Here is a 26,437-nt window from a genome sequence, read left to right on the forward strand (position 1 = left end):
ATGGGGATACAGTACGGGGATATGCTAACGTACGGGAATACAGTAACGTACGGGGATATGCTAACATACGGGGATACGCTATACGCTACACTACAACATGTTCTTTCAGCTTGCAAAGCACAGGGTCACGTGTACGAATATAAACAGCTTCCAACACCTGCAACTGCTTTTAAAAGAAACATGCGCAACAAATAACACTAAACCAGGAATCGCCAAACAACTTACGACAATCCGGAATGGACACCAAATGCTTGTAGATGGCAGATTTCCTCTTGTCGATATCGAACTCCTCCTCGTCAGTATCACTCTGATCCCCCACTTCCGGATCCTGCTCACCCTTGCTGTCCTCCTGGCCATCCTGTTCATCCCCATCATCATCCTCCGTCTCCATCTCCTCGCGCCACCGCTTCTTTCTCCTTGACCCATTCACTGCTGCGCCCGTACCTTCACCTGCCTCTCCTGGTCCACTTTCTCAGTATTTCTCAGTCGTGCCTCCGCTAGTCTCTGGCTTCGCCTCAGATCCGTTTTGCTTTCGTTTTCGTTTCGTTCTCCTGGTGATCTTTCCGTTACCGCCGTCGGGTTTGTTAACGAACGCTCGTCCGGCGGTCTCCTATGCCGCAGTGTTGTCGTCAAGAGTGGCACCAGATTCATCTGCTGCGCTACTGTCGATTCCGGTGTTGTATCTGTTCCTGGTTGTGTTGTACGTGTAATAGGCGTAGCAGTAGGCAACGGGTGTTTTCGTGGCTTCCCACACTTTGGCCTGTTTGCCCTGGCACAGTGGCGGCTTGTAACAACAAGGATAATGAGACCGGAATTTTTCATTTTAATAAAAATAATGTTTTGGTTATGAGTGCACAATTAGTTTTATTCATGGCTATTTCACGACTGGTGTCTCCTCGTTCGTTATTTAAATATCGAGAAATCGCTAAGCTTTTCGCCGATTTTGGAGGATTCCTTTGAGAATCGCCAAAAATCTACCAAATGTTGTTGCAAAGTCCGTTTACGAACGAATGATGTTGCTGCAACCATGACTTGTGACTTGTGTCCTTTGACCTCCTCTCAAACAAAAATTCGCCATTAGGAAGATTGTAGTAAAATACTACACTACAACGTACAGCTGTGGCCAGTAAATCTGGCCCCTACAATTTGTAGTCGATCTCACCAATTTTGAAGCCAATATGCCAACAGTTCTTTTTGCAGATTTTCCAATACACTCCAATTTTGCAGCCGATTTTCGAACAATCAGCTGATCTTACAGCCGAATCTGGTGTATTTTTGAGCCGAGCGAAAAGCCGGATAGGCGAAAAAACGGGCAGATTTGGGGAAAGCCTGCTGATGATAGCCCTTTCCCAAAGGTGCTCTTTTAATTCGCACTTAGTGCTTTTCGCGTACCTCAAAATATGTTGAAAAAGTGCTCTTTTTTCAGTGAAGCTTAGCCATGATACATGTTCAGATATGAACTTAAGCTGAATAATGAATACGCACTCTTCCATTTTATGGGTTCACGAAAGGCGAAACAGGAAGTAAAGTTCAAAAAACCCACTTTTTACAGCATTGTGTAGGGTAAAAGCTTCACCAACTTGTTGCCGCCCAGAAAAGCGGCATGCCAAGGCCCATCAAGCACTCGGAAACTGTGATGCATGCATGAGCAAACAGATTTTAGCACTTTTTCAGCTAAAAAAGGGCGATATTCACCAAAAAACGCAATAAAGGGCGAAAGAAACGGGCTTTTCCAAAAGGGCCAAAAAGGGCGAAAAAAAGGGCGAGCACCTTTGGGAAAGGGCTACCCGCGGTGCAGGTAAGATGCCCTGCAGCCACGAAAACACGCCACAACCCACTTCAGCAGCAAGAACAATATTGAGCACCTCAACTGGGACACAACGAATATTGCACATCTACACGTACATTCCCAATGCTGTAGACAGACAGACACACACACACACACACACACACACACACACACACACACACACACACACACACACACACAGTGACACACACACAGTGACACACACACACACACACACACACACACATGTACACACACACACACACACACGCACGCACACACACACACACAAACACACACACACACGCACACACACACACACGCACACACACACACACGCACACACACACACACACACACACACACACACACACACACACACAATGTACATGTAGATGCTTGTTCACAATAATTCCCACAAAATTCCTCAGGCTCAGCGCCCGAGAGCATTACTGCCCACACTTGTAATGACATTGGGTGCAAAACCCGGCAAAGCCTGTGAAAGCTCTTCGCTCTGGTGAGATACCTGGTCTCGACTATGGCCGCACCAGTATGGGTGCAACACACAGTGGTCATCGGATTTTGCCTGCATCCGATATCGGTATGCCTCAGCTCAGACTCAGTTCTGTTCTTTTTACGTAGATCTACCGGCACGTAAACCTGGACAGCAACAATCCTACACACTACTGACAGGCTACTTCAGTACAGAAGCAACCATGCACTACTCGCAGGTGGCGTTGGTCCCTGTGTCGTTTGTCTGCTGGTGGTTTGAAAGCCATGCACCTGTTTTTTGTAGACCAGTGCAGTGTCAGTCTTGTCAAAATACTCTCTCTCTCTGGTATACCATACATGGGCATGGAAGAATGACAGGTGAGTAGCTTGCTAGTTGTACATGACACATCACTGACAGGTCTCCCGGAAAATGCCAAGACAGACACTGTCTGTACAGACCGTCGTAGTGCACTGAGTCTGTACCTGGCTGCGGCCAGGACGCAATGCGATCAACCATCGTCAGCAGCCTCAGGTAGATCTACTACTTAGTAAGTTAGTAGGTCAGGATCTAGCCTTCTAGGACAGTAGGAGTCAGGAGTCAGGAGTCTAACTCTAACGGTAGACATGATAATTTGTGTCGGCGGTAGATCTACCCGGGATGCTAAAGTAGATCTACATTGTAAGTCTCAGGCCGGTGGCCGTGGAGAGTGTATGTAGTCCTACCTACATCGATGACAATAGACAATACAGACAGTCATGTACATGTACGTGTAGATCTACACGGTTGTACAACTGTCACTGTCAGGCACCGGCATCAGGCAAAGGCACCACCTACCCGCCCAGATCAGATTCAGAGTGTCCTGGAGCTGACTCTGTTGTCATCGTCATGGGAGTGTCCACTGTAGGTCAGGCATCTCGTTCGATAGGAAGCATACCAGTCTGGTACTCGTCACGTGTGCATTGAAACATCGGACACAGGCTTCGTACTTTTGAACCTGGATTCTCAATTTTCCGCCTTTGACTTTGCTATGGAACGTTACTTCAGTTGTGCTACTTCTGAAACGAGCAAGCCGATGTTGTTTACTCGTGCATGTATCATGTGTATAATTTATAGTAACGACACCGCACAACATTTGCAACAGTTCCCGAAAGTAGACTGCAGAGTCCGTTGTTTGCGCGAGCTGATTGCTTCAGGAGGAGGTTTCCGCTTTGCGCCGATACAAAAGTAGCGCTTTGTGTGAGGTTTTGCAAGCACATCTACTGATCTAGCTATTCCCTTGACCTGAAATTATGTAGACGTACAGGCGGTGATCTATTGTACTACTACTGGGTCTGAGCCTGTGAAACCGATGAAATCTGCTTGTAAGGACAGGTCATTTGATTCCTCCGAAAAGGGACGATGCCGTAATTGATGGTATCCGGTAAATTCAGCCTGGACTCTACGCGGTGAACGTAGCAGCAGCAGCACGCTGCCAATATGGCAGAAGCTGAGCCAGGCCGCTCGAGCGTCCTGCTGTCCGATCTACTCGAGGACAATTCCGACGCTCTGTCCTCCGCGCTAGCGGCAAATCCTGGTGAAATCCTCGAGACGCTGCAGCTGGCCAGGGTACTTGAGGAAGCGGAGTGCCGACGGCTTCATGGCGCTGCAGAGCTCGAAATGGTAAGGTCAGAACTCAGCGTTCGATTCATTTCCATTATTGGTAGACCTACAAAGATGTACGTGATGGTTCTACTGAGAATACCGACAATACTTGTTTTATTCAACGCGCCATGAATAACTGGATGGCAGTCGTGAGTCAGTCAAGTGTCAAGTCGTCGCTGGAATAGCGCGAGCTCCAGTGTGGGAGCAAACCCAATAGCAAGAAGGTACAAGAGAAGAGCTAGAGAGAAAAGTGAAACCGAGGAGGAGTCCAGGTGGAAAACGAAAAGTAAAGATGAGAACATTGAAAGGATCGGTCACGCAATACGGATAACCCTTTACCAGTCGTACATAGTGCGAATGCGTCGAATTCGACGCATTCGTTTTTCGCTCTGTAAACCATGGTCTTTTGCCGCACCGCGGTCGGAATAATCGCAAACTACTGCTGAAAACCTACGGAATTACCTACCATCGAGAAAACCGTGTGCTGCACATCATTTTTTTCGAGAAAATCGCGGTTGAATGCACCTGGGTGAAGTTGAAATTTCAAGCGTGACGCACTTCATGCCGAGCACTGTACAAACAGCTATAACTTCGGTCTGGCTACTTCAAATTCAACAAATGACCGCTCATTGGAAAGCTATTGAACGCAGCTTTCCAACGATGTTTCATTCGATATAGCGCGAGGTAAAAGACTCAAGCGGCGAAGCTCGAAGTCCAGGAAACAGGTGAAGTTGAAATTTCAAGCGTTTGACTCTGGCACATTTCATGCTAAACGAGCATAGAGCAGTGTACAAACAGCTGTTACTAATTACTTCGGTCTGCCTACTTCAAATTCAACATATGACGGCTCATTGGAAAGCTATTGAACGCAGCTTTCCAACGATGTTCAAATTTTGATATAGCGCGAAGTAAAATACTCAAGCGCCGAAGCTCGAAGTCCAGGAAACGGGTGAAGTAACTAGTTGAAATTTCAATCGTGTGACTGTGACGCACTTCATGCTAAATGAGCATAGAGCACTGTACAAACAACTATAACGTCGGTCTGCCTACTTCAAATTCAACATATGACGGCTCATTGGAAAGCTATTGAATGCAGCTTTCCAACGATGTATCATTCGATATAGCGCGAAGTAAAATACTCAAGCGCCAAAGCTCGAAGTCCAGCAAACGGGTGTAGTAGAAATTTCAAGCGTGTGGCTGTGACGCACTTCATGCTGAAGTATACTGTATGTGTTTGCGCCCCGGTGCACAGCCCATGCGCGCATATGCGTGACATGCACCAAAAAATGAGCGCTAGAGCAGCCTGGTTCTGCTGGTGTTTGAATCTTGATAGATGAACTGGTGGATGAGCTGAAGCTGAACAGTGTACATTATTAATTTTATTGTCATGGTCCTCGAAATTGCTAATTCGGCCGCATTGCTCGAGTTATTGTTCGCCATGAATGGCAACGTTTCTACATGTTATCAGCTTGGTTTTAGTCTCATATGAAAGGTAATTCTACAAGCTTTCCAGAACTATAAAGGTGTCAATACAAATTATTTACCGTTTAGTCTCTATTATCAATCTAGTGGACCCCGTTTTTTATACATATAAATCCTGCGGCTGGTAAAGGGTTAATTCCCATCGTGGATAGGATAATTATTCAATTGACATCCCTACGCAAGAAGTAGGTCGTTATCATGAATACTGAAAAAATAATATTTTACCAAGCATGCCTGCGAAAGATGCAGAACACACTATTATTGATGCAGCCAGCCCGCAAATCGATTGTTTCTTGTGATTGTTTGGTTGACGGCATGTTACAAGGAACATGCTGTCAACCAAACAACAATTTATTTTCAACCAATCAAGGCTCATCTCATGTATTTCAAGTATATAATTAGCAGTCCTTGAGTCGTATACCCACTTGCCGGTAAAGGAGAAAACACATAAGAAGACACCGGGATTGTAATTACAATCATTAAATCTTAGTTTGTATCCACCCATTCTCCTCGGGCAAACACAATGAAGTACAGGGTAGTTATTTCTGCAAGTGAAAGCATATCCACTATGCATGCGGGCATAGTGGGATAGTCTGGATGGTCTAAGACCTTCTCGATTGAGAAACATAGGTTACCCGACGGTTCAGGTCCTGCTTGGAAGGTGAAGGAATTTGTCCAGCCGTGCTGCGACCCACAGATATTCGGGAACTCGTAGCCTGGCACTAGAGAAACATGAATGCTGTGAATGGGATTTTTCGGTCTTCTTGACCACTTTGCTGGTGGGCTGATATACTTACCTCCCACAGCTTTAGCAGCTGCATCTGCGCCTTTGATCTTTGCAGGGTGGCGGCGTTCCTACGGATTATGAAAACTCGGTCTAACCTCAAGTAGTCACGAGCGACCCGTGAAGCATATCCACTATTGCCACATGCTGAGATACGCTTTACCCCGAAAAGATTGTCTTGGGTTGAAAGGGGCATGTCAGCTGAGACTGCACCGAGTTGAGCAACACATAAAGGACGCTTGCACTGCATGCGCTATACACAGTGTAACATCAATGACGTGCTGGCCGTTATGGGTCAGTACACAGTTTTTTTATACCAGCGCGTGTGGCCGCTTGGTTTGTGGGCTTGCCTGCAAATCATGAGGTCCCGAGTTCAAGACCTGGGCTGCTGGCAACACATGAAGTCCTGAGTTCAAAACCTGGGCTGCTGGCAACACGTGAGGTCCGGAGTTCAAGACCTGGGCTGGCAACACATGAGGTCCTGAGTTCAAGACCTGGGCTGGCAACACATGAGGTCTGGAGTTCAAGATCTGGGCTGCTGGCAACAGAAACTAGGTTTAGTGCCATCTCAATCGTGCTAATGTGGCCCAGCGCCAATTTACATGGAATGAGTTGTGTCCACACCCACGGAGAACAGAACTAGGTACTCTCATGATCGGAGCGAGAGTAACAAGGATGCGGCCTATGGGGTTACAGGGCGATTACACGACCGTTGTGTTGAGAGACTCCTCTCCTCTCCCCTGACTTACGTGTAAGGTCTACATTTGACACGAGGATATATGGGAGAAGTGGTGGTCCGCCGATGCAAATTTTGAGTGACTATTGTCGGCTTCGAGGGCTTCATCGTCACTACATCCTGCCCCTTTTCTGCCAAGTATTCTCCTATAAAACCAGCAACTAAGTGACTATATTCAGGAAGCTGAGCAAAAAGACGTTACTTTAATAGCGTCTGGCGCCATCCATGCATGATTGGAGTCGTTTCCTTCAAAGCAGGTTGACACATCTTCCGGCACTGTACGCCCTAGGCCCTCCCGGCTGGGAACCACTCAGTAGAATATACTGGACTATGCAATCTGATCTGACCCTGCGGGAATTTGCGGAAAAAACTCTCGAAAACTTGCGCAAGAAATTGCGGCAGAAAGTGACAGAAAATGCGACGAAAAGCGCGGAATGATGCAGAACTTGCCAGGAATTCACGGAATTATTTGCAGAAAATTGCGGATTTGGGCCAAATAACGAAATTTGTTGCATCGTATATCTACTCGGGAGTCGTACTGTGCAAATACCCTACAGGATCATGGAAAGAACTGCGTGAAAAGTGCATAAAATGTGAGATATAGTGCAGAAAACAACAAAAAATGCGGGAAATGGCGGATTTTGCTGAAAATTGCGGGTTAGGGTCAAAATCGCGAAATTTGTTGCATCCGTGGAATCGCGATTTCCTGGAGGGATAGTCTGATGATTACCCGGCACACAAGACTTTTTAAAGGTTGCAGTACTGGTCAGGCGCGTAGCCGGCAGTGTTTCCAGGTTGCTTGGAAACCCCCCCCCCCGGGGTTGCAGCGCAGGCGACGATACCTTTGAAACCTACACAACTAGTAAAACTCTCCTGAGACTGGGTGCATGAGTATGCAGTTACAGGACGTACAAAGTGACAGTGCGGTGCATGCTAGCTGCACGCATGCACTTTGAGTGAGGTGTGAAACTACAACGTATTACTTCGCGAGTGCTTCGTGCGCACTAACTCAGTAGCTGGGCAGCTACGATCATTGTAAAAGTTCTCTTTCGTGTTGCGTTTAAAAAAATGTCTTAGATGTGAATGAACCAAGACACATTGACAAAACTGTAGTAACTTGTAATTTGAAGTCCCAGATTTGGCCTCTCTGGAGCTTGGAATTTGAAGATACCCTAAAGCTTTTCGCGGGGACTCTGCCCCCTTGACCCGCCGGGGAACAACCCCACCCCACCCCCATCTGGAAACCCCCTCCCTAGCCCTTCCGGCCACGCGCCTGCTCGTCCAAACAGCTTCTCGTCTAGAGTGTTTGAGGAATTGCTCAAAGGGTGGATAAAGTAGAGGCGATCAGAGAAAACTCAAAGTTTCCAGATCACCGCGCACTTCTCATGTACATACGAGATTTGTAGCGCAAGGGGAGTCTTGGCCCGCCTGCTACACAGCTGTCCCCTCCAGTCCCTAGCCTCATAATTGAAGAGTTGCTGCTTCATAGAAGCCTCCATCATGCGGTGTGTGGATAGCTGAACTATGTGAAATGTGTCTTTTTACTCTGTCCTCCAAACAGTTTGCTCTTCTCCTGGATGTCATTCCACGGAGTGATTCTGAAAGATGGAGGGCAGCACTCTCGGTTATCAGGGACCAGAGTCGAGCCACTGGAGTTGTCCAGTTTACTGAAAGTTTGGAGAACTTCCTAATAGGTGATGCAGACAATTGCAATGGTAAGTTTAATCAGTCAGAGCATCTCTTTCTCACTCCACTTACACTGGAATCCAAGTGATTCTGGCATACAGAGATAATGCAACAATGACAACAGGACACAGATTGAGGGGTAGTTGGCCGCAGCCAGATGCGAACCAGAAATCGAGACAAGTCTAGAAACAAGGACTGAGAACATAATGAACCATGATCTGTCAGGATCAGCTAGACCCCATAGCAGCTAATGACTCAGCCAGTCAGATTAGAAGACTTGCACACCTAAAATATTTGGCGATAAGGCGAGACCAAAAAAAAGGAGATTCCCAGGCCCTCCCGCACCAAAGTCGAGCCGTAGCCAACTTTTTTTTTAACAGTTCATACATGTACAGTACTGATCGTGTGAGTAGATCTGTGACGTGGAGTCACACAAACCCGAGCTTGTACGACTCCCTGATGTACAGATCAGGGCCATCGTTGGCCGAAATATAGAAAAATTGAACGGGTAAACCGCGTACCTGGTGTCTGTAACAAAAATTGAATAAAAATTACCGGAAAATTGTGTAAAAGAAGTTCAACATGGCATGCACACATATAGTCATGTACATATATGGGAAAAATATATAAAATAAAATTCGCCCGCCCACACCAATTTCACACGGGTCCTGCCCGGGAATCTCGATTTTATTTTGGTCTCGCCTAAGGAGCATGTTCGAATAAGACAGCAAGCAGATGCGCATCTGAAACATACATACCGGTGTTCACAGCATTTTTCAGCATTTTTGCAATGTTTCTCATTATATTGATCTTTCTGAATGTGTATGTTGGACTCAGCAGACAGTTCAGCCCCTATATGAGGCTCGCCCCTGTACAGAGTTCATTGCTCCAAATCCACTATACACAGTTCAAACTTCAAGACGTTTCACCCGTGGTGAACTGCGCTGACATCCACGGTCAGCTGGGCACTCACGACTCGGAGTGAGGATTAAAAGAATGCAGTCTAGGCCGCACCGCAAAAGTATTTTGTTTCGGCAGTAATAGGCAGAAAAATTCCGGTTGGCCAGCTTTCTTTTTTTTGCTGATATTTTGTATGCATGCTAGATCTAATTACCGGAACGCGGTACGGTATACACATGTGTACAATACACAGCGACGGAGCACGGGTAGCACAAGCTAGAAAGAATGGAAAATGCATTAGCTGGAGGACGAAAGAACGCGAAGAAGAAATAGGTTTGAGAATAAAGTAGAAAAAATGGAAATGTAGTCTGTGCCTCTAGCAGAGGGTTAGTGCATCTCGCCCTTCCAGCTAGGGATGAGAGCAGTGCTGTCAGATTAGCATAATATAATTGTGAACGGCTTTTCTCGATACATAGCGGGATGGTTTACTACCATGATTGAGAAACATAGGTTACAGGTTCAAGTCCTGCTGGGAAGCGGATCGATTTTTCTATATGCGACCCGCAGTTAAAGGGGAAGTTAAGGCAAAAATTAAAATTTCACCAGTTGTAGTCTTCGGGGTGCTGAGTCGAATGGTCTTGGTCCGAGGAAGCTGAGACGCTCCCTTCCTACTTGAATCCCAATCGAACTCGCGCACTTCCACCGAAACTGGGTGACTGCGCCCTACTAGATGGGGATTTGTATGCAAAATGTCACTAAAAGCGCCATTTCGTTCTTATAAAAGCACGGATGACCGCGATTGGCCCATATGTTGTAGTCTTTTGGACGCTGAGTCGACTGGTTTTGGTCCGAAAAGGCTGCGATGCAGCGTTCGCCCCTAATTCCCAATCGAACATGGTTGAACAAGCGGTCACGTGCTCCTGCGTACACCAGTCACCTGGTCACCGTGCCTGCAGGGTACAACTTCCAGCCTGTTTTGACCTTTTTTGGGTGCAGTCCTGTCACTCGAGTTGAACCTTGGTGTGAAAGTTGTCGCCTGCTGGCGTGGTGACCAGGTGATTTGGGCACCCAGGAGCACGTGACCGTTTCTTCAACCATGTTCGATTGGGAATAAAGGAGGAACGCTGCATCGCAGCCTTTTCGGACCAAAACCAGTCGACTCAGCGTCCAAAGGACTACAACATATGGGCCAATCGCGGTCATCCGTGCTTTTATAAGAACGAAATGGCGCTTTTAGTGACATTTTGCATACAAATCCCCATCTCGTAGGGCGCAGTCACCCAGTTTCGGTGGAAGTGCGCGAGTTCGATTGGGATTCAAGTAGGAAGGGAGCGTCTCAGCTTTCTCGGACCAAGACCATTCGACTCAGCACCCCGAAGACTACAACTGGTGAAATTTTAATTTTTGCCTTAACCCTTTACCGGTCTACCATAAGCGTACCGATACTATAGTATCGGTACGTTTGGCCCTCATTTTTTTGGGGTCTTGTTGCTAGGAGACAGCTAAAATGGCGCTCTACGCGTAGCTGAGGTCCAAGGCTTTCTGACGATGTGCAAAACAACCATGCTTACCATACAAATTTTTGCCGTATCGATCGACTGAAGTTTGTTGAAATTGGAAAAGACGACCATCCGCCATGCGCGCATTTCAAGAATGCGAGTGCATCTCTTGGGGCCGTGTTTGACAAGCGCTCTGAGAGCAGTAACATCACTAGTCCAGGCTGGATGTCCCGGGAGGTTTTGCAGTGTAGTGTGTTGAGAAAAAGAGCTCCGTTGAGTCCTGCTAGTTCAAAAATATATCGTCCACGAATGAAGAAACAAAATTCTCCAAACAGAGAGGAAGCCTTCTTGCTGCCGACACGGCGACAGCGACTGTCACAAGGACTCGTCAGGTGCGATCAGCTGATTCGCCTGGCTGTGAGAATCACGGCATGCGTAAGCTCGCGCCTGAGTACTCATCTGAGCGAGAGTGAATCTGACGCGAGCAGCGCTGAGATGAACAAAACGAAACTGCGATATCGTGCAATGGGAATTGCTGCTGCTGGCGTATCGCCGATGGCGAGGTGTTGGTGTTCAATGGCGGTATTGTAGAGAGCCTACATTTCTTGTAAAGACGTAGCCCTTACCTGATTGTTTATCGTACGACTTCAGCTCCATCACGAACTTGGTATGCCCTTCGTGCTGTGATATTCGTGTATTTCATTCGCAATTGTATTTTCTCTCAACTTGAAGGGCTACCATGGGCCCTATCCTTGCCTGGACCTAGTCATATTTGAATTTTCTGGACGCGTTCAGGCACACAGATTTTGAAAATATATGGTTTACCCATACCTACATCACATGGTTCTTGAGTTATTGCTGGTTGTGTGTACATGTGTTTGCGTGACCACCCCTCACATACATTGAGTTAGACCGGCAAAGGGTTAACTTCCCCTTTAAAGCGGGATTCACAGAAGCTTTTTTTGGCGATGCAATGGGCGATGCGATCTGCGACGGAGGCATGTGATGTAAAATCACGAATTACCACTCACGGAAGAAGTCAGCGATGCGACGACGCCTTGCTGATTTGGCGCGAAGTTCAATGTAGGTGGATACGTCACCATGGTGTTCTTGTGGCTTGGTACAACTTGTACAAATTTACAAGCAACTCTTGAACCTTTGTACAACTTTGCTGCAGAAAGGTCAAAATTGTACGCCATATCTCCTGTTGCATCGCAAAAGTTGAGTTAAGCTCAACTTCTGCGATGGCCCAGTTGCGGCAGGTGCGTGAGCTGCGAGATGTAAGCGATTTGGGAATCTCCCAGTTTCGTGGCCGTCTCATCGCGCATCGCATCGCAAAAATGCTTCTCTGAATCCCGCTTAACCCTTTAAGAGCCGCCCCATACTTGAATGCGTCGTAAACGACGCATTCAAATGCAAAACTTCAAAAGATCGTAACTCAGTCCAATCTCGCTCAAATCCATCGATCGAAATATCCAGGGCGAAGAGAAAACTCTCACCTGTCGGGAGAAACAATCCGCGAAGCGCTGCGAGCAACGGTTCCCGAGATAAATCACTCGTAAGTTGAGCCGCGATCGCGGCAATTTCAAAAGCGCGCAGTGCAACTTTAGTATTGAGATTTTTGAGACTTTTCGTCACGCTGGTTTACTCGAATTTGCACGGGTTTCACTGTTGATATTGTCAAGAGTACACAGCAAAAAAATTGGAACTCCACGATCGAGCAGAATGAAATATCTGGAGCGGGACGCAATTGGACGCATTTGGGGTATTTTTCGTACTGTCGCTGTGATCTAGCGCTGGATAGACGGTGTGCTGGCTATCATGATCAACCTCATTCTCTTCCTCTCGCGGAGACCGTTCCAGGAAGCCCTAGATTGTGAGGATTGAGTGAGTAGAACTGAAGCTATGATCCGAGGAACACGAAAAAATGCAGATTTTTGAAAATTTCCTGTGGCTCTTAAAGGGTTAATTGTGAACTCGTGGATTGGCACAAGGGTAATATGGATGCAGCGAATGGTATTTTCCGTCTTGACCACTCTGACGCTGAGTGTGATCTACTCACCTCCCACCGAGGGAGAAGCTGCATCTGCGCCTTGATCCTTGAAGGTGGTGGCGTTCCTTTTTTGATATTGATATTGATATTATATTTTCAAGGATTCTCCAGAGGCAAATGGATGCCTATCAAAGGGAGTCTCCTGGGGAAAGGAAGTGAAGGTGGCTGTTATGAGAGAGGGAGGAAGGGACATGACAAGGTGAACAAATAAAATAATACAAACAGGAACAGCAGAAGCTACTTGCAAACATTTGGTATACCTTGCACAGAATACTTGTGGTGCAGATAGTGTCTACCTTTGGATATGGAAAACTTGGTCTGACCGAGCCTCACACAAAATGTGAATTTTTTTAATATAAGATTTTTGAAGGATGAGTCGGGAAGTGAACTGCCTGAAAAAAATGCCAACCCCACCCGTACTTGAACCCGGGACCTTGCTTGTCTTGAGCAATGTTCTAACCATTTGAGCTATGGGACCAGGCCATACCAAGAAGGCGCTGACAAGACATAGTGTTTCACTCCAAAGGCAGCTCACAACACGTTTGCTTTGTGATTTTTACTTTGTGCTTTGTGTAGTTACCTCGCCCGGAACATTTTCTGCCAGCAATGTTGCCGTTGAACAAGGCAGTCACAACAGATCAGTTGAGGACATTCCAGAATCGTTCAATTCGGGCTGGGAGTCAGAATTTGACTCTGACCTGGATCAAACAGACAGACCGCTGCCGCACAGCGATGCCCGTTACTCTTGGATCTCGCTCGACAAAACACTTCACTATATGCGAAAGGAGATACCTCTTCCTGGATCCACTCGGGTGCTGGATTGTAACTGTGTCACTGTTGACGATTATAAAGGTAACTTCTGATTTCTTGTCACCAGCTTTGTACTATTCAATGGGCGCTTTCGATTACACAGTCTGAACGCAGGTTTTGTAATTGTCGAATGAGCAGATTACGGCCATGTAAACGAATGACTACAGGTAAAAATCATAAATGGTGATCCCGCACACCCTCGCACGTACGTGGACCTAGCATGGCGTGTACATCGAGTGCGTACATTCTCGCGGGAGAATTAGAAATTCCGCTCTCTCTTCAGAATCGACGGAATTGGATTCCGTCGATTCTGGTGACGGAATTTGTGTAATCGAGCGGTGCATGCACCGTAATGAATTCTAGAATGGACGGAATTGTGTGTGGTCAAACGAGCCCAATGAGGTGGGTTGAAGCAATGCATCTGCTGTACCTTAGTGTAATGAGACCTCAAGAATACGTAAGCGTTGCGTTCTACACACCACCCCTGGCACTGCGAATAACGTGTTGTCCTCTGGGGTAGACTGCAGAACATTTATGAACTTAGTAGACCCAGGTGCTCGAAGTCCGTACACTTTTACAGTGTGTGTTTGCCGAGCTGAAACTCACACTAGCAATGATCACTTGCCAGAATCCTGCTCGTGGATGGAAGGTATCTTGTCCAAGTTTGTTCTGAGGCCAGGCTCGATTGAACCAGGCCATCTTTCGATCCGATCTGTTTCTCTGGAGTTCGCTGATTTTTCATATCAAATTTTTGTGTCGCAGAGGGTACTCTAAGTCCGTACTGATCAGAGGTGACTCGAAATACACACATATTTCTGCTAATTGCTAACTTGCAATCCCTCGGTTACGACGAAAGCACCGAAGGGATATGTTTGGGATGTGCCTCCACCAGTATTTCTTGCAAAAGCGTAGTTTGTTGCCGAAATGCAAGCTGTTTTTAGTCGGCTCAGAGAAGATTTTTGCATGAAATGTAACCCAATTTATATTTCGTATGGACACTCGAAAACCCACTGGCGTGGTATGGGACTTCTGCTTATCCTAGATCCCTGAAAATTGCGACGAGGAGAACATACCACACTGTCCCCTCCATAAAATATTTGAGTCGAATACAATAACAGAACATGAAATTATGGGCGTACGCACTTAGGATACCATGTACGGACTTCGAGCACCTGGGTCTACTGTGAGTCAACAAATATTCGGCGCATATCTAATTTCGCGGCTATTTTCGGTCTGGTCATGTTTGGCCGAAAATTTGTTGTGGCCAAAATTTTGTTTTGCAATGTTTAGTGTGACAGTGTATACAGGCGGCAGCAGTACAGGCCGAAAATTTAATGCGGTCGAAATGGGTTTTAGCCCTGGGAGGCCGAAATTTGAATGGGCCGAAAATGTGTAGACTTTCAGGATGTTACTTGGCCTGATAGCAGATGGTGGGATGGTCTAAGACCTTCTTGATTGAGAAACAGAGTGTACCAGGTCCAGGTCCTGCTTGGAAGCGGAAAGAATGTTTCCAGCCGTGCTGCAACCCACAGATAATTGGGAACTATTGCAGCACGGATGCAGCGAAAAGGATTTTCGGTCTTTTTAAAACTACTTTGTGGTGGGTCTGATCTACTCACCTGTCACCGCTTTAGAAGCGGCATCTGCGCCTTGATCCTGGAGGATGGTGGCGTTCCTACGCATACTTTATTCAAAACTCGGCCTTAAGCCGAGACTCACTTGAACCGTGAATCTCTTTGGGCCAGATATCGGCAAGAACAACAGTAAGAGTTGGGGTGATTCTCTGGATTGTGTGGGCCAATACTGGGCAACAGTTTGAAATTAGACTGTAGGAAGATCTTGACGTAGCCTGCGTCTTACATTTGGGTGGAAAGTTTGCTGATTGTTTTCAAACTAAAGAAATGCTTAAATGAATCCTTTTTCTTCTTCTATCTGTTTGTGCTTTGTGGCCAACCAATGGTACAGAGCTGTATGGACAGCTAGGAACTAGTGTCCAGCTCACCGCCACTCTGCAGGGACCGAGTGCCAGCAGGCCACGTGCTCTGGCAGGTACTGTGGGGGACATCGTTGAAGTGTTTGACCGGCCGTCCGACACAACGTACCTGGTAAAGCATACCGTGACTGGGCACGTCGGCTTGGTTGATGTAGACCATGTGTCAACAACTGGCAAGATCACATTCCCCGAAGGTAACTCTTGCTACGTCCTAGAACACTGAGACATAACATGTGATACATGTTATATCTCAGTGTTCTCAGTGTTCCGCCGAAGTTTTGCGCATACAGTATGCACCAAACTTCGGCATCAATTGGAGCCTTGATGGAAGAAAGTGTGATGTAATCATCGTTGTAGATAGAGTGGTATCAGAACATGCATGCGGTGCTACCAATGCTGTAGGCAGCGAGCTGTTTCGGCAAACGGCTTCATCAGTACAGCTACAAGCTTTAGGTAAGCTGAACAAAGGAGGAACCACAGACATTAAAGGGGACCTGTCACCAACATTTTTCTTTGTCTTTTCTTGTAGTCTTTTGGCTCCTGATCGTGATGGTGTACTTCATTTTTCTCTGCGATGACTGGAAGTGGGTGAAAACGTGAAGAGAAGATCCCCAAAATTGTCCCGAAGTACCGAGTGACGTCACGCCGGACTGGTCCTCCACGCGTACATTTGTCATCAAAAACGAAGTCCAGCGGTAGCACGTGCGCTGGTTGATCGAGCTAGCTGTTCCGATGTACGGTGCACGTGTGCCTTCTGAACTCTAGCACAGATGGGTATGTCGTACAGAAGGAGAATGCCAAAGAGGGAGAGACCCACGTGCAGCTACACAGCCAAATCAAACTATAAAAAGCAGGTGAGCTTTCACCTTTTTGACTTCTTCTGCGAGGATAGATACAATTGGGTGAACTCACCCATTCCACAATACTCCACAAATTTCCGAACCATTCCATTATATACGTTACGGCCAATGGCCTACCATCTGCACGTGCATTACCTAGCAACAAATGCCTACCTGCTGTGGTGTAATTTCACAACTTGCCTCTTGCTGACTTTTCGACACACTGCTTCATCACACTTGACATACTTTGACTTTTCTGCGGCTCGGCACCCCGCCATCGGGGCCAGTCGTCACTCTACACCTGTTTCCTATCATGGTCTCCCTGCTTCACACCTGACTCATACTCACAGTCATAGCTTGCTACTGCCCAGCGCCCTGCCATTGGTGCAGGTGGAAAATCTACGCCTAGCGCCTGATCTGTATTATCCAGCCTCCCTGCCTTGCGCTTGACTCGTACTGTGCTACGGTCCGACGCAACATCATCATTGACATCAATGCAGGCCAGCTTTACACCTGGCTTTTTTAGGGTTGTTTTCCCTCCTCCCCATTAGCAGAATAGATCGCGCGATTCGGGCGGAACAGGCACATATTTAAACCGCCCGTTTGCAGCCTTAGGGACATCATTCACTACCTGAAGAAGGCCATTGGCCGGAACGTTGTATATAATGGAATGGTTCGGAAATTTGCAAAGTATTGTGGAATGGGTGAGTTCACCCAATGGTATCTACTAGGAAACTGCAGGAAGCCTCCAAGCTTCTTTTCTGCGAGGATCTTAAATTTATTTTGTGAGCACGAAAGTACGTCGTTGTTTTGAACTTTTCGTGTGAGGAACAACACGATGATGAGTGTGTGTGTGCAGAAAACAGTACACCTCCGGCTGGCGATAACATCACCAACCCGAAACCCAAAGGAACGCAATGTAGCTACGTGAAAACGATTCATCTGACGATTTTGCTGAAGACGCAGATGACTCAGACGTCTTTCATTTCAGAGCCTCGTGGGCAACACCGCCACCTTCGATACAACGAAATGATTAACAAGTACGAGGTATGTGTGGCACACTAACAGCAAACAAATATCCTTCCACTCCTTCATGGTTACAAACAAAACAAAGGGTTGGCGCTTCGCGGAGGAAGTACCAGTGCGACAAACTGCTGCCGATGTTTGTTTGTTTTCTCCCTTTTTGGCATTCCCATTGTGTGCAACATACACATCAGTGTCCGAGTTCGGAAGGCACGGGTACACCGTACATTGAGCAGTTTCCTCGATCGACCAGCCCACGGACTGGATTTCGTTTTTCACGACGAATGTACGCGTGGAGGTCAAGTCCGGCGTGACATCACTCGGTACTTCGGGACAATTTTGGGCACCTTCTTTTCAAGTTTTCACCCACTTCCAGTCATCGCAGAGAAAAACAAATAACACCATCGTGATCAGGAGCCAAAGAACTACAAGATAAGACAAAGAAAAAGTTTGGTGACAGTTCCCCTTCAAGATAGCTCGTTGCTCTAGCGCCAGAGTGTTCTAACTATGAAAAGTAGTGAGCGATGCGTAATGCAGCAGCCTACCAAGAGTGCGCAACAAGTATGCAGTTTTATGTGATTTATTCCATCTATTCCTGTTCAAGGGAAATTGCAGATGGATTTGTGCTTGACAATCTGAATCTTGCTACTAATCACCTGGCTTAACCGACTGCTCTGCTCTGTGTGTGTGTGTGTGTGTGTGTGTGTGTGTTTGTGTGTGTTTGTGTGCATGTATATGTGTACATGGGTGTGTACATGTGTGTTGTGTATGCATGTCCTTTGGATACATGTACACACGTGTGCATGTGTTTTTGCAAAATCGGTCCATTTTTGCAGAATCATCAGCTGAACTCATTGAGCGGTTTCATAATAAGGTAAGATATGATTGATTTTGCACGGAAATTAACCCTTTGCCGGTCTAACTCAATGTATGTGAGGGATGGTCACACAAATACATGTACACACAACCAGCACTAACTCAAGAACCATGATGTAGGTATGGGTAAACCATACATTTTCAAAATCTGTGTGCCTGAACGCGCCCAGAAAATTCTAATAAGACTAGGTCCAGGCAAGGATACGGCCCACGGTAGCCCTTCAAGTTGAAGGAAAATGCAATTGCGAATGAAATACACGAATATCACGGCACGAAGGGCATACCAAGTTCGTGATGGACCTGAAGTCCTACGATAAACAATAAAGTAAGGGCTACGTCTTTACCAGAAATGTAGGCTCTCTACATTCCCGCCATTGAGCACCAACACCTCGCCATCAGCGATACGCCAGCAGCAGCAATTCCCATTCCACGATATCCAAGTTTCGGTTCGTTCATCTCAGTGCTGCTCGCGTCAGATTCACTCTCGCTCAGATGAATACTCAGGCGCGTGCTTACGCATGCCGTGATTCTCACGGCCAGGCAAATCAGCTGATCGCACTTGACGCGTCCTTGTCAGAGTTGCTGTTGCCGTGTCAACAGCAAGAAGGGTTCCTCTCTGTTTGGAGAATTTTGTTTCTTCATTCGTAGACGATTTATTTTGAACTAGCAAGACTCAACAGAGCTCTTTCCCTCAACACTGTACACTACCATGCCTCCCGGGAGATTCAGCCTGGACTGGTGATGCTACCGCTCTCAGAACACTTGTCAAACACGCCGCCAAGAGATGCTCTCGCATTCTCGAAATTCGCGGATGGCGGATGGTCGTCTTTTCCGACTTGAACAAACTTCAGTCGATCGATACGGCAAAAGTTTGTATGGTAAGTATGGTTGTTTTCTACACCGTCAGAAACCCTTGGACTTCAGCTACGCTTAGAGCGCCATTTTAGCTGTCTCCCGGCCAGCAACAAGACCCTAGAAAAATGATGGCCAAACGTACAAATACTATAGTATCGGTTCGCTTATGGTAGACCGGTAAAGGGTTACAACATGTAGGACTATAATACCAATCAGGACCCGTGAGCAGCCGCAAGCTCTGCACCCCGTCATACAGTGACAACCCCATGCCCAGTCACAAAACACAACAACCAGTCGCAGTTTCCACTGTGCTCCAAGACCAGTCACCAGAAATCAATGTGCAGGGAGCTGGACAATCAATGATAGAATCTTCCTGAGCACTGTCAGTAAAAAAATGGGCCGTAGGTGAGCGACTGGTCCCCTTGATTTGCCAGGCTTTTGTCGCGGAATAAGCGACCCACTACCGATGCTGTTCAGGGGTAGGCCTGTCCCGACTGCAGGGTTGAGGACCTGGGCGATATTGGAGTAGATGAGGGCAGGTGAGTGCTTTAGCAGCCCCTCTGGCATGTTATCTGGCCCACTTGACCTTCCATTATTCAACTTTCCAGCTGCCGGTGTCACCTCTGCCTCAGGAATGGGCCGCTCAGGCTGGAGTTACTGAATAGCCCAATCCTGGTTGGCAGGGCCCTGACGCCACAGTGATAGTGCAGTGTCTGCTCCAGAGCCGGGTGAGCCGGGTAATCGACCCGGTTGGGCGGCGCTTGGGCCAGGTTGAAGATATAGTACCGGGTCACCTGTGACCCGGTTGGTACTTTACACGTTCGAACTTTGAAAGGTCTGACTACATGGCTTGTATGTGTGACAGATCATGCAGAGGCGTGCGTCGAATACATATGTACCCGGCTCCGACCCGGTTGAAATGGTTGTGCCAGGTACACGTGTACCCGGCTGTCCTACAACCCTAGAGCAGACACTCAAGTGCACCAGGCTTGGGCGTGTACAGCTTAGAAAAGGGGTTGGTGATTTGGATGGCTACTTTTATCGATCTGTTGAGTCCGTAGTGATCGATAAAAACATGTGCGGTCCATAGAGGGTTAATTTCAGAGTCCTCTTTACTATACAAAAGAAAAGAAAAAAAGGACCAAGGAACTACAAGTTACACTAAAATGTCCACTAGCACCACCAGTTACTAAACAATCAGCTCATGCGATAACATTGCACGACACTGACCGACGGTACTGACGTTCTACAACTAACTGGCTAACAGCTCTAGCACATCTTGGGTCTCCATCTGAGTCCTTTCCATTTCAGTACTATGATAGCGTATTAGCAGTAGTTTCTGTTATATACATGAGGCATTCTCAAAGTCTAGTCGGTAGAACCAATGTGGTACTATCAGTCTACTACATGTTGGTATTGTACAGCTTGTACACCAATCACACACTACACTGCAACCACCACAGCCTCCTAGGACTACTTGATGTGAACATGAACAATATTAATCAAAGAATGGAAAATGGAAAGAGAGAGAGAGAGAGAGAGAGAGAGAGAGAGAGAGAGATCTAAGAGCTGCCGAAAACACAACATTCCTCTAGCTTCCTCTAGCATCACTGTCAAGGCAACAGCTCTAGGACTCCAGAAGAGCCCAGACAACTAAAGGCAGCTGAGCCAAGCTGAACCGGGCTCACGCTAACCCGGTGCTACTATGTACGCATACATGGAAAGGTCAAAGTCAGTGACACATTCACCACAAATGTCTTGTGCACGAAGCAGACCACACTAACGAGTCACACTGAAACATACAACCCGATGACTGCAATGGATTCCTAACAGGGCGCATGATGCTCTAGAGTAGGCATACATACATAGACTAGACAGTATACCAAGTCAATGTTACCATACGTACAGTGGTCAATGGGTATCATTGTGGGGGCACAATATGTTTACAATGTACTTAGTATCTCATTTCTAAAAACCCGTACACCACCATTGCTGGTGCGCAGACCGAAGAACCATACTCATGCTTGTGATACTGATCCCAAACACGATCAGTTCCTCCAGGCCACTAAGCACCCAATTCTAAACCATATCCAACCGAAGCTATTGTCAAAGCTGCATGGAAGATCAAGAACATCTGGGTAGATTTTCCCGCCTGGTATGCAGCTGTCTGATTAAGAATCAGGCTACATTTCCACCAGCAATAATCAGTCCTGGAGATGTCCTAGATAGGACATCCCATGACCAAGCATGCATCTATGCTGTTCCCATAGTGATGCATCTATGCTGTTCCCATAGTGATGCATCTATGCTGTTCCCATAGTAATCGTTACCAGTCGGGGAGATGTCCTATCTAGGACATCGCACTCTGATTGGTCACCTGTCCCAGGGTTGTCATGGAAGCGTCGGCTGCACACACGCGATGAAAGGAAGTGCTGCGTGAGCATTTCTGAATGTATGTGGAGCAGGAAGTCGTAAAATACCAGGGAACCGTAAAATACCGGTATTTTACGACTCCCTGATGTGGAGGATGCACGATCGTAATGGCGATGGATTTCTTTCCGAATTGGTCAAGTTTGAGGGAATAGGCGGAGAATATCAGAGATCGACGGGGATTGAGGTAGCGTATATTCGATTTGCCATCGAATACCCGACCGAATGGCCGTTTTCGTTTGGGGATTTCATGTAGGGTTTCTCGTAGCCACGCGGCGCTTCTTTGGAAACGATTGGTTCTATTTTGAATGTTTTGCCTTTGGAATGTTTCTTCATGCCCCGTGTGTTCATTTCACCCCAAACCTGGCCATGCAGAGGAGGAAGACGAGGCAGCAGGCGCTAGGCCCGTAAATTACTGCCTGGAAGATATTATTTGGCCAAAGCATGTTGGCGTTTTCAATTTCTTGGATACGACAGCTCTTGGCTAAAACTGGACCTTGGATGGTCTGTCTTGGACATCAACCGAGGATGTACCACATTAGGCGTGGTGGTCATGGACGTATCGCCATCGCTTTCAGCCAGACCTTTCTGCAATCTGAAACCAATGGCGAAAGTAAAAACTTCATCGCAGCGGCAGCTACTGCTCTGCTGAAAGTGCGAACACAAATTGCTTCGCCAATCCCGGGCCTCTTGTGCACTTGCAATTTTCAATGCGACCAAAACGATTCGCTTGTCAGTTCCTTTGTCCAGGCGTACTCCACAACGAGGAAAATAAAATTGGTGAAGGCAAGAGGCAAGATACGAATCTTGACTCGCTTGAGGCAAGCCGCCAGGAGAACGACAACCTTTGAGACGAAAGGCCCTCGTTGTGTTTGTTTTGAGTGCGACATGTTCATCTTCCTCGGACGCGACACAAAGTTTTGAGTCACGTGTCACGATTACTATGGGAACAGCATAGATGTATGCTTGGTTCCGTGATGTCCTATCTAGGACATCTCCAGGACTGGTGACTGGTGACTCAAAACTTTGTGTCGCGTCCGAGGAAGATGAACATGTTGCACTCAAAACAAATGCAATGAAGGCCTTTCGTCTTGTAGTCGTCGTTCTCCTGGCAGCCTGCCTCAAGCGAGTCGAGATTCGTATCTTGCCTCCTACCTTCACGAATTCTACTTTCCTCGTTGTAGAGTACGTCTGGACAAAGGAACTGGCAAGCGAATCGTTCTGGTCGCATTGAAAATTGCAAGTGCACCAGAGGATTGGTGAAGCAATTCGTGTTCGCACTTTCAGCAGAGCAGTAGTACTTTCGCCATTAGTTTCAGGCAGCAGAAGGGTCTGTCTGAAAGCGATGGCGGTACGTCCATGACTACCACGCCCAATGGGGCACGTCCTGGATTGATGTTCAAGAAAGACTCCCAGGCCCAGTTTTAGCCAAGAGCTGTCGTATCCAAGAAATCAAAACAATGTCAAGAGCAAGCCAAGGCCAAACATCATCTTCCAGGCAGTATATTACGGGCCTGCTGACTTGTCTTCCTCCTCTGCATGGCCAGGTTTTGGGGCTAAAGGAACGGACGGGGCACAAAGAAACGTTGCAAAGAAAAAATATTCAAAATTCAGAAACAAACGTTTCTGAAGAAGTGCCGCGTGGCTACGAGAAATCCCACATGAAATCCCCAAAGGAAGACAGCCATTCGGTCGGGTATTCCATGGAGAATCGAATATATACTCCCTCATTCTCTGCCGATCTCCGATATTCTCCGTCGATCTCCGATATTCTCCGCCGACTCCCTCAAACTTGGCCAATTTGCAAAGAAATCCATCGCCATTGCGATCGTGCATCCTCTACATACACTCAGAAATGCTCGTCCAGCACTTCTTTTCATCACGAGTGCGCGATCGACGCTTCACCTGCTGGGAGAGTATGCGTGTACTCGAGTCTCATCCTGAGCACGTTTTTTTCTTCTTTTTTTCAGCTCCAGTATAGCTGTATTTTTCATTGCAAAGCCGTCATCGATTGTTGTGTTCGTTGTTCAAACGAAGTGGACATTCAATCATGAAGGCAGAGGACATAGGAGCCTGATTGGAGTTTCTTGTGGCATAGGACGGCCACACAGAGACACTTTGGGATTTTCTGAATATAAAATACCGTACGCACGATGCTGAGATCAATTTGTGCGATATCAAATTGTTTGTGATCTACCACATCGAGCAGAACGGGATCCAAACACAAGCTTACCGACGGTTAGGCTGCCGACCTGACTGGACAAATGATCCCTGGCTTCACCAGACGCCAGACGTCGGACACCATGTCCTTTGCCGCGACGTCCATCTCCAAAAAGAACTCCATCTTCGTCGTGAAAAGGCTTGATATACTCAATATTCAACCGAGATTCGCGGTCTCACCCTTTCTCAGATCGAATCATTTTTTGTTGTAGCAGTTGCAGGGCAGATCCCCGCCACTACTTCAACAGAAGATGGCTCCAAAGCATGCCTGGAACAAGCCATATCGAGGTTGCAAGCCACCCCTCTCAGCACTTTTTTTGAAGAAATTCGAAATTTCAATGGTGGAAGATATACTATGAAGAGAATTTCAAAAGTATATTTCGCGGAGCGATCGCTCAACCTACGTCATTCAAACTTTGCAGGATGGTTCAGACGTACATGCTAGGCATGGAACCACAGAAGATGATATCATAGCTGACACACAGAGTCACACACACAGCAGATTCGTGTGCACAGATACTAAATTAGTGGACGTCGTCATCTTCTTCCCGCTGATCTCAAATGTACGATGACGTGCTATTTCGCCTGACGGTTGTGATTAGCCAAAACCAATCTATTGCCTTTTCCGAAAAATTGGAGCAAAATCAGTTTTTTCGTGGGTCGCGGGAAATGGTCCGTTTCCAAGAAGAAAAGAGATGCTGCCACTGCTGCAACTCTCTCGTGTGCTCCCAATGCAATTCAAAATCAGGTGGTTCTTCCTTTATCTCATTCCAAAGCCGTACAGGATAATTAGTGGTTTTGGCCCACGTAGACAAGCGCTTGCTGATAATTCACAACTTCAAAACAACGAGCGGATGAGGACGAAGCTACACATGCTGAAGAACAAGCATGCACAACACAAGTAAAAACAAAGAGAAACGGATAACAGACTGGGCGCAGACAAAGGTGTGAAAACACAGTGCACACGACTAACTCAAACAGCCAGAGGCCGGAGGGCTACAATGAACACTGGAAAACGCCGTACACACAAGCACTCGAACAGCCAGAGGCCGGATGGCTACAATACTGAACACACACCTACACACACACACCGTGACACACACACACAGTGACACACACACACACACCAGAGGCGGATCTAGGGGAAGGCGCGGTGGGCGCGCGCCCTCCCCTCAAATATTTCGATTTTTTAGTGCATGCACGTGGGCAGTTGCGCAAGTGTTTGCACATGCTGTGACAAGTAGTTCCTAGTGTCAGATAAGAAAGTTCTTCTGAACACGGAATAGTTGTTCTCTTAGACTTTGGTTGACTTTTAGTTTTGAAATTAGTGTTCAGTTGACGAACTTGTATAGCTAAGTCGGTGAAGGGGATGGCACACCGCCCGCCCAAGCGGCCAGGGAGCCAACAAACTCTCCACGGATTTTTCGCAAAGCGAACTTGCGCTTCGTCAGCTGCTCAGTCGAGCGATCCGTCTTTGGAGGAGAATTCGGACCACAGCAAAGATCCTGAGATCGAGGTCTGCTCAGACTCTGATCTTCCCCAAATGGAATCCGAAGTAGATTCTGACGACGATGGGGACTGTCAGTAGTAGTGATGCGAGTCAGGAGCGTTTACCTGTTGTAACTATCGCAGATGACGACGTTGTGACTGTCACGAATGTGGCTGGTGGCACTGCATTCTGACTTGTGTCACATGATTGTACATAACACGTTACATGCCAATATTTGCTGTAGACATATGCATGTGTATATAAATGCTGAAACCGAACCCAATGCTCACACTACGATTGTTTTCTTGCTAATGTATTTCCACTCCATTGCTGGACATGCCCATCCAAGTAATCGTATATTTTACTATTTTGCCATTATTGTTCTCGATCTCAGCATGTCTTGAGCTTTGAAGCACTATCTTTACACAATTCAATGTAGTGCGGCTATGTTCTACTACAGCCAGAGTCCTCAATGAAGTGGTTGAAAAAGTGGGAGTGAGTGCATGTGCTAAAATAGTAATTCTACATAACCGCTAAGCCTATGACGTACAATAGCCGCTATGTCGTAATGTGTACAAAATACATGTACCGCATGGGTTCCCAGTCATGAATATTACCCGCGCCCTCCCCTCAGCTGAACTCTGGATCTGCCACTGCACACACACACAATGGTGCTACACTGTACAAACAGGAGTCAGGCAAGACTGAGAGAACACAAGAGGACAAGGTACCACAGACTCACACCGAGACCCTCCGCGAAACAATTTGAAAATGCTCAATTGAATACAAGGAACAAAACATGACGCAGGGCAGACAAAGCGTACTCACCTATGGATGAG

The 26,437-nt window shown here is 47.0% G+C and overlaps 1 protein-coding gene across 2 annotated transcripts in view; it reads left to right on the forward strand.

Moving 5' to 3' along the window:
- Window positions 1-3,371: 3,371 nt before the first annotated feature.
- Window positions 3,372-26,437, forward strand: part of LOC135823927 (uncharacterized) — a 44,659-nt gene continuing 21,593 nt past the window's right edge. For both annotated transcript variants that reach the window (XM_065336808.1, XM_065336807.1), the window contains exons 1-5: window positions 3,372-3,941; window positions 8,487-8,640; window positions 13,640-13,915; window positions 15,839-16,060; window positions 18,565-18,602. In XM_065336808.1, coding sequence (XP_065192880.1) covers window positions 3,759-3,941; window positions 8,487-8,640; window positions 13,640-13,915; window positions 15,839-16,060; window positions 18,565-18,602 — 873 coding nt within the window. In that variant the 5' untranslated portion in view covers window positions 3,372-3,758. The remainder of the gene's footprint in view (window positions 3,942-8,486; window positions 8,641-13,639; window positions 13,916-15,838; window positions 16,061-18,564; window positions 18,603-26,437) is intronic.

Source organism: Sycon ciliatum, chromosome 8, assembly GCF_964019385.1.
Source record: "Sycon ciliatum chromosome 8, ocSycCili1.1, whole genome shotgun sequence".
NCBI lineage: Eukaryota > Metazoa > Porifera > Calcarea > Leucosolenida > Sycettidae > Sycon > Sycon ciliatum.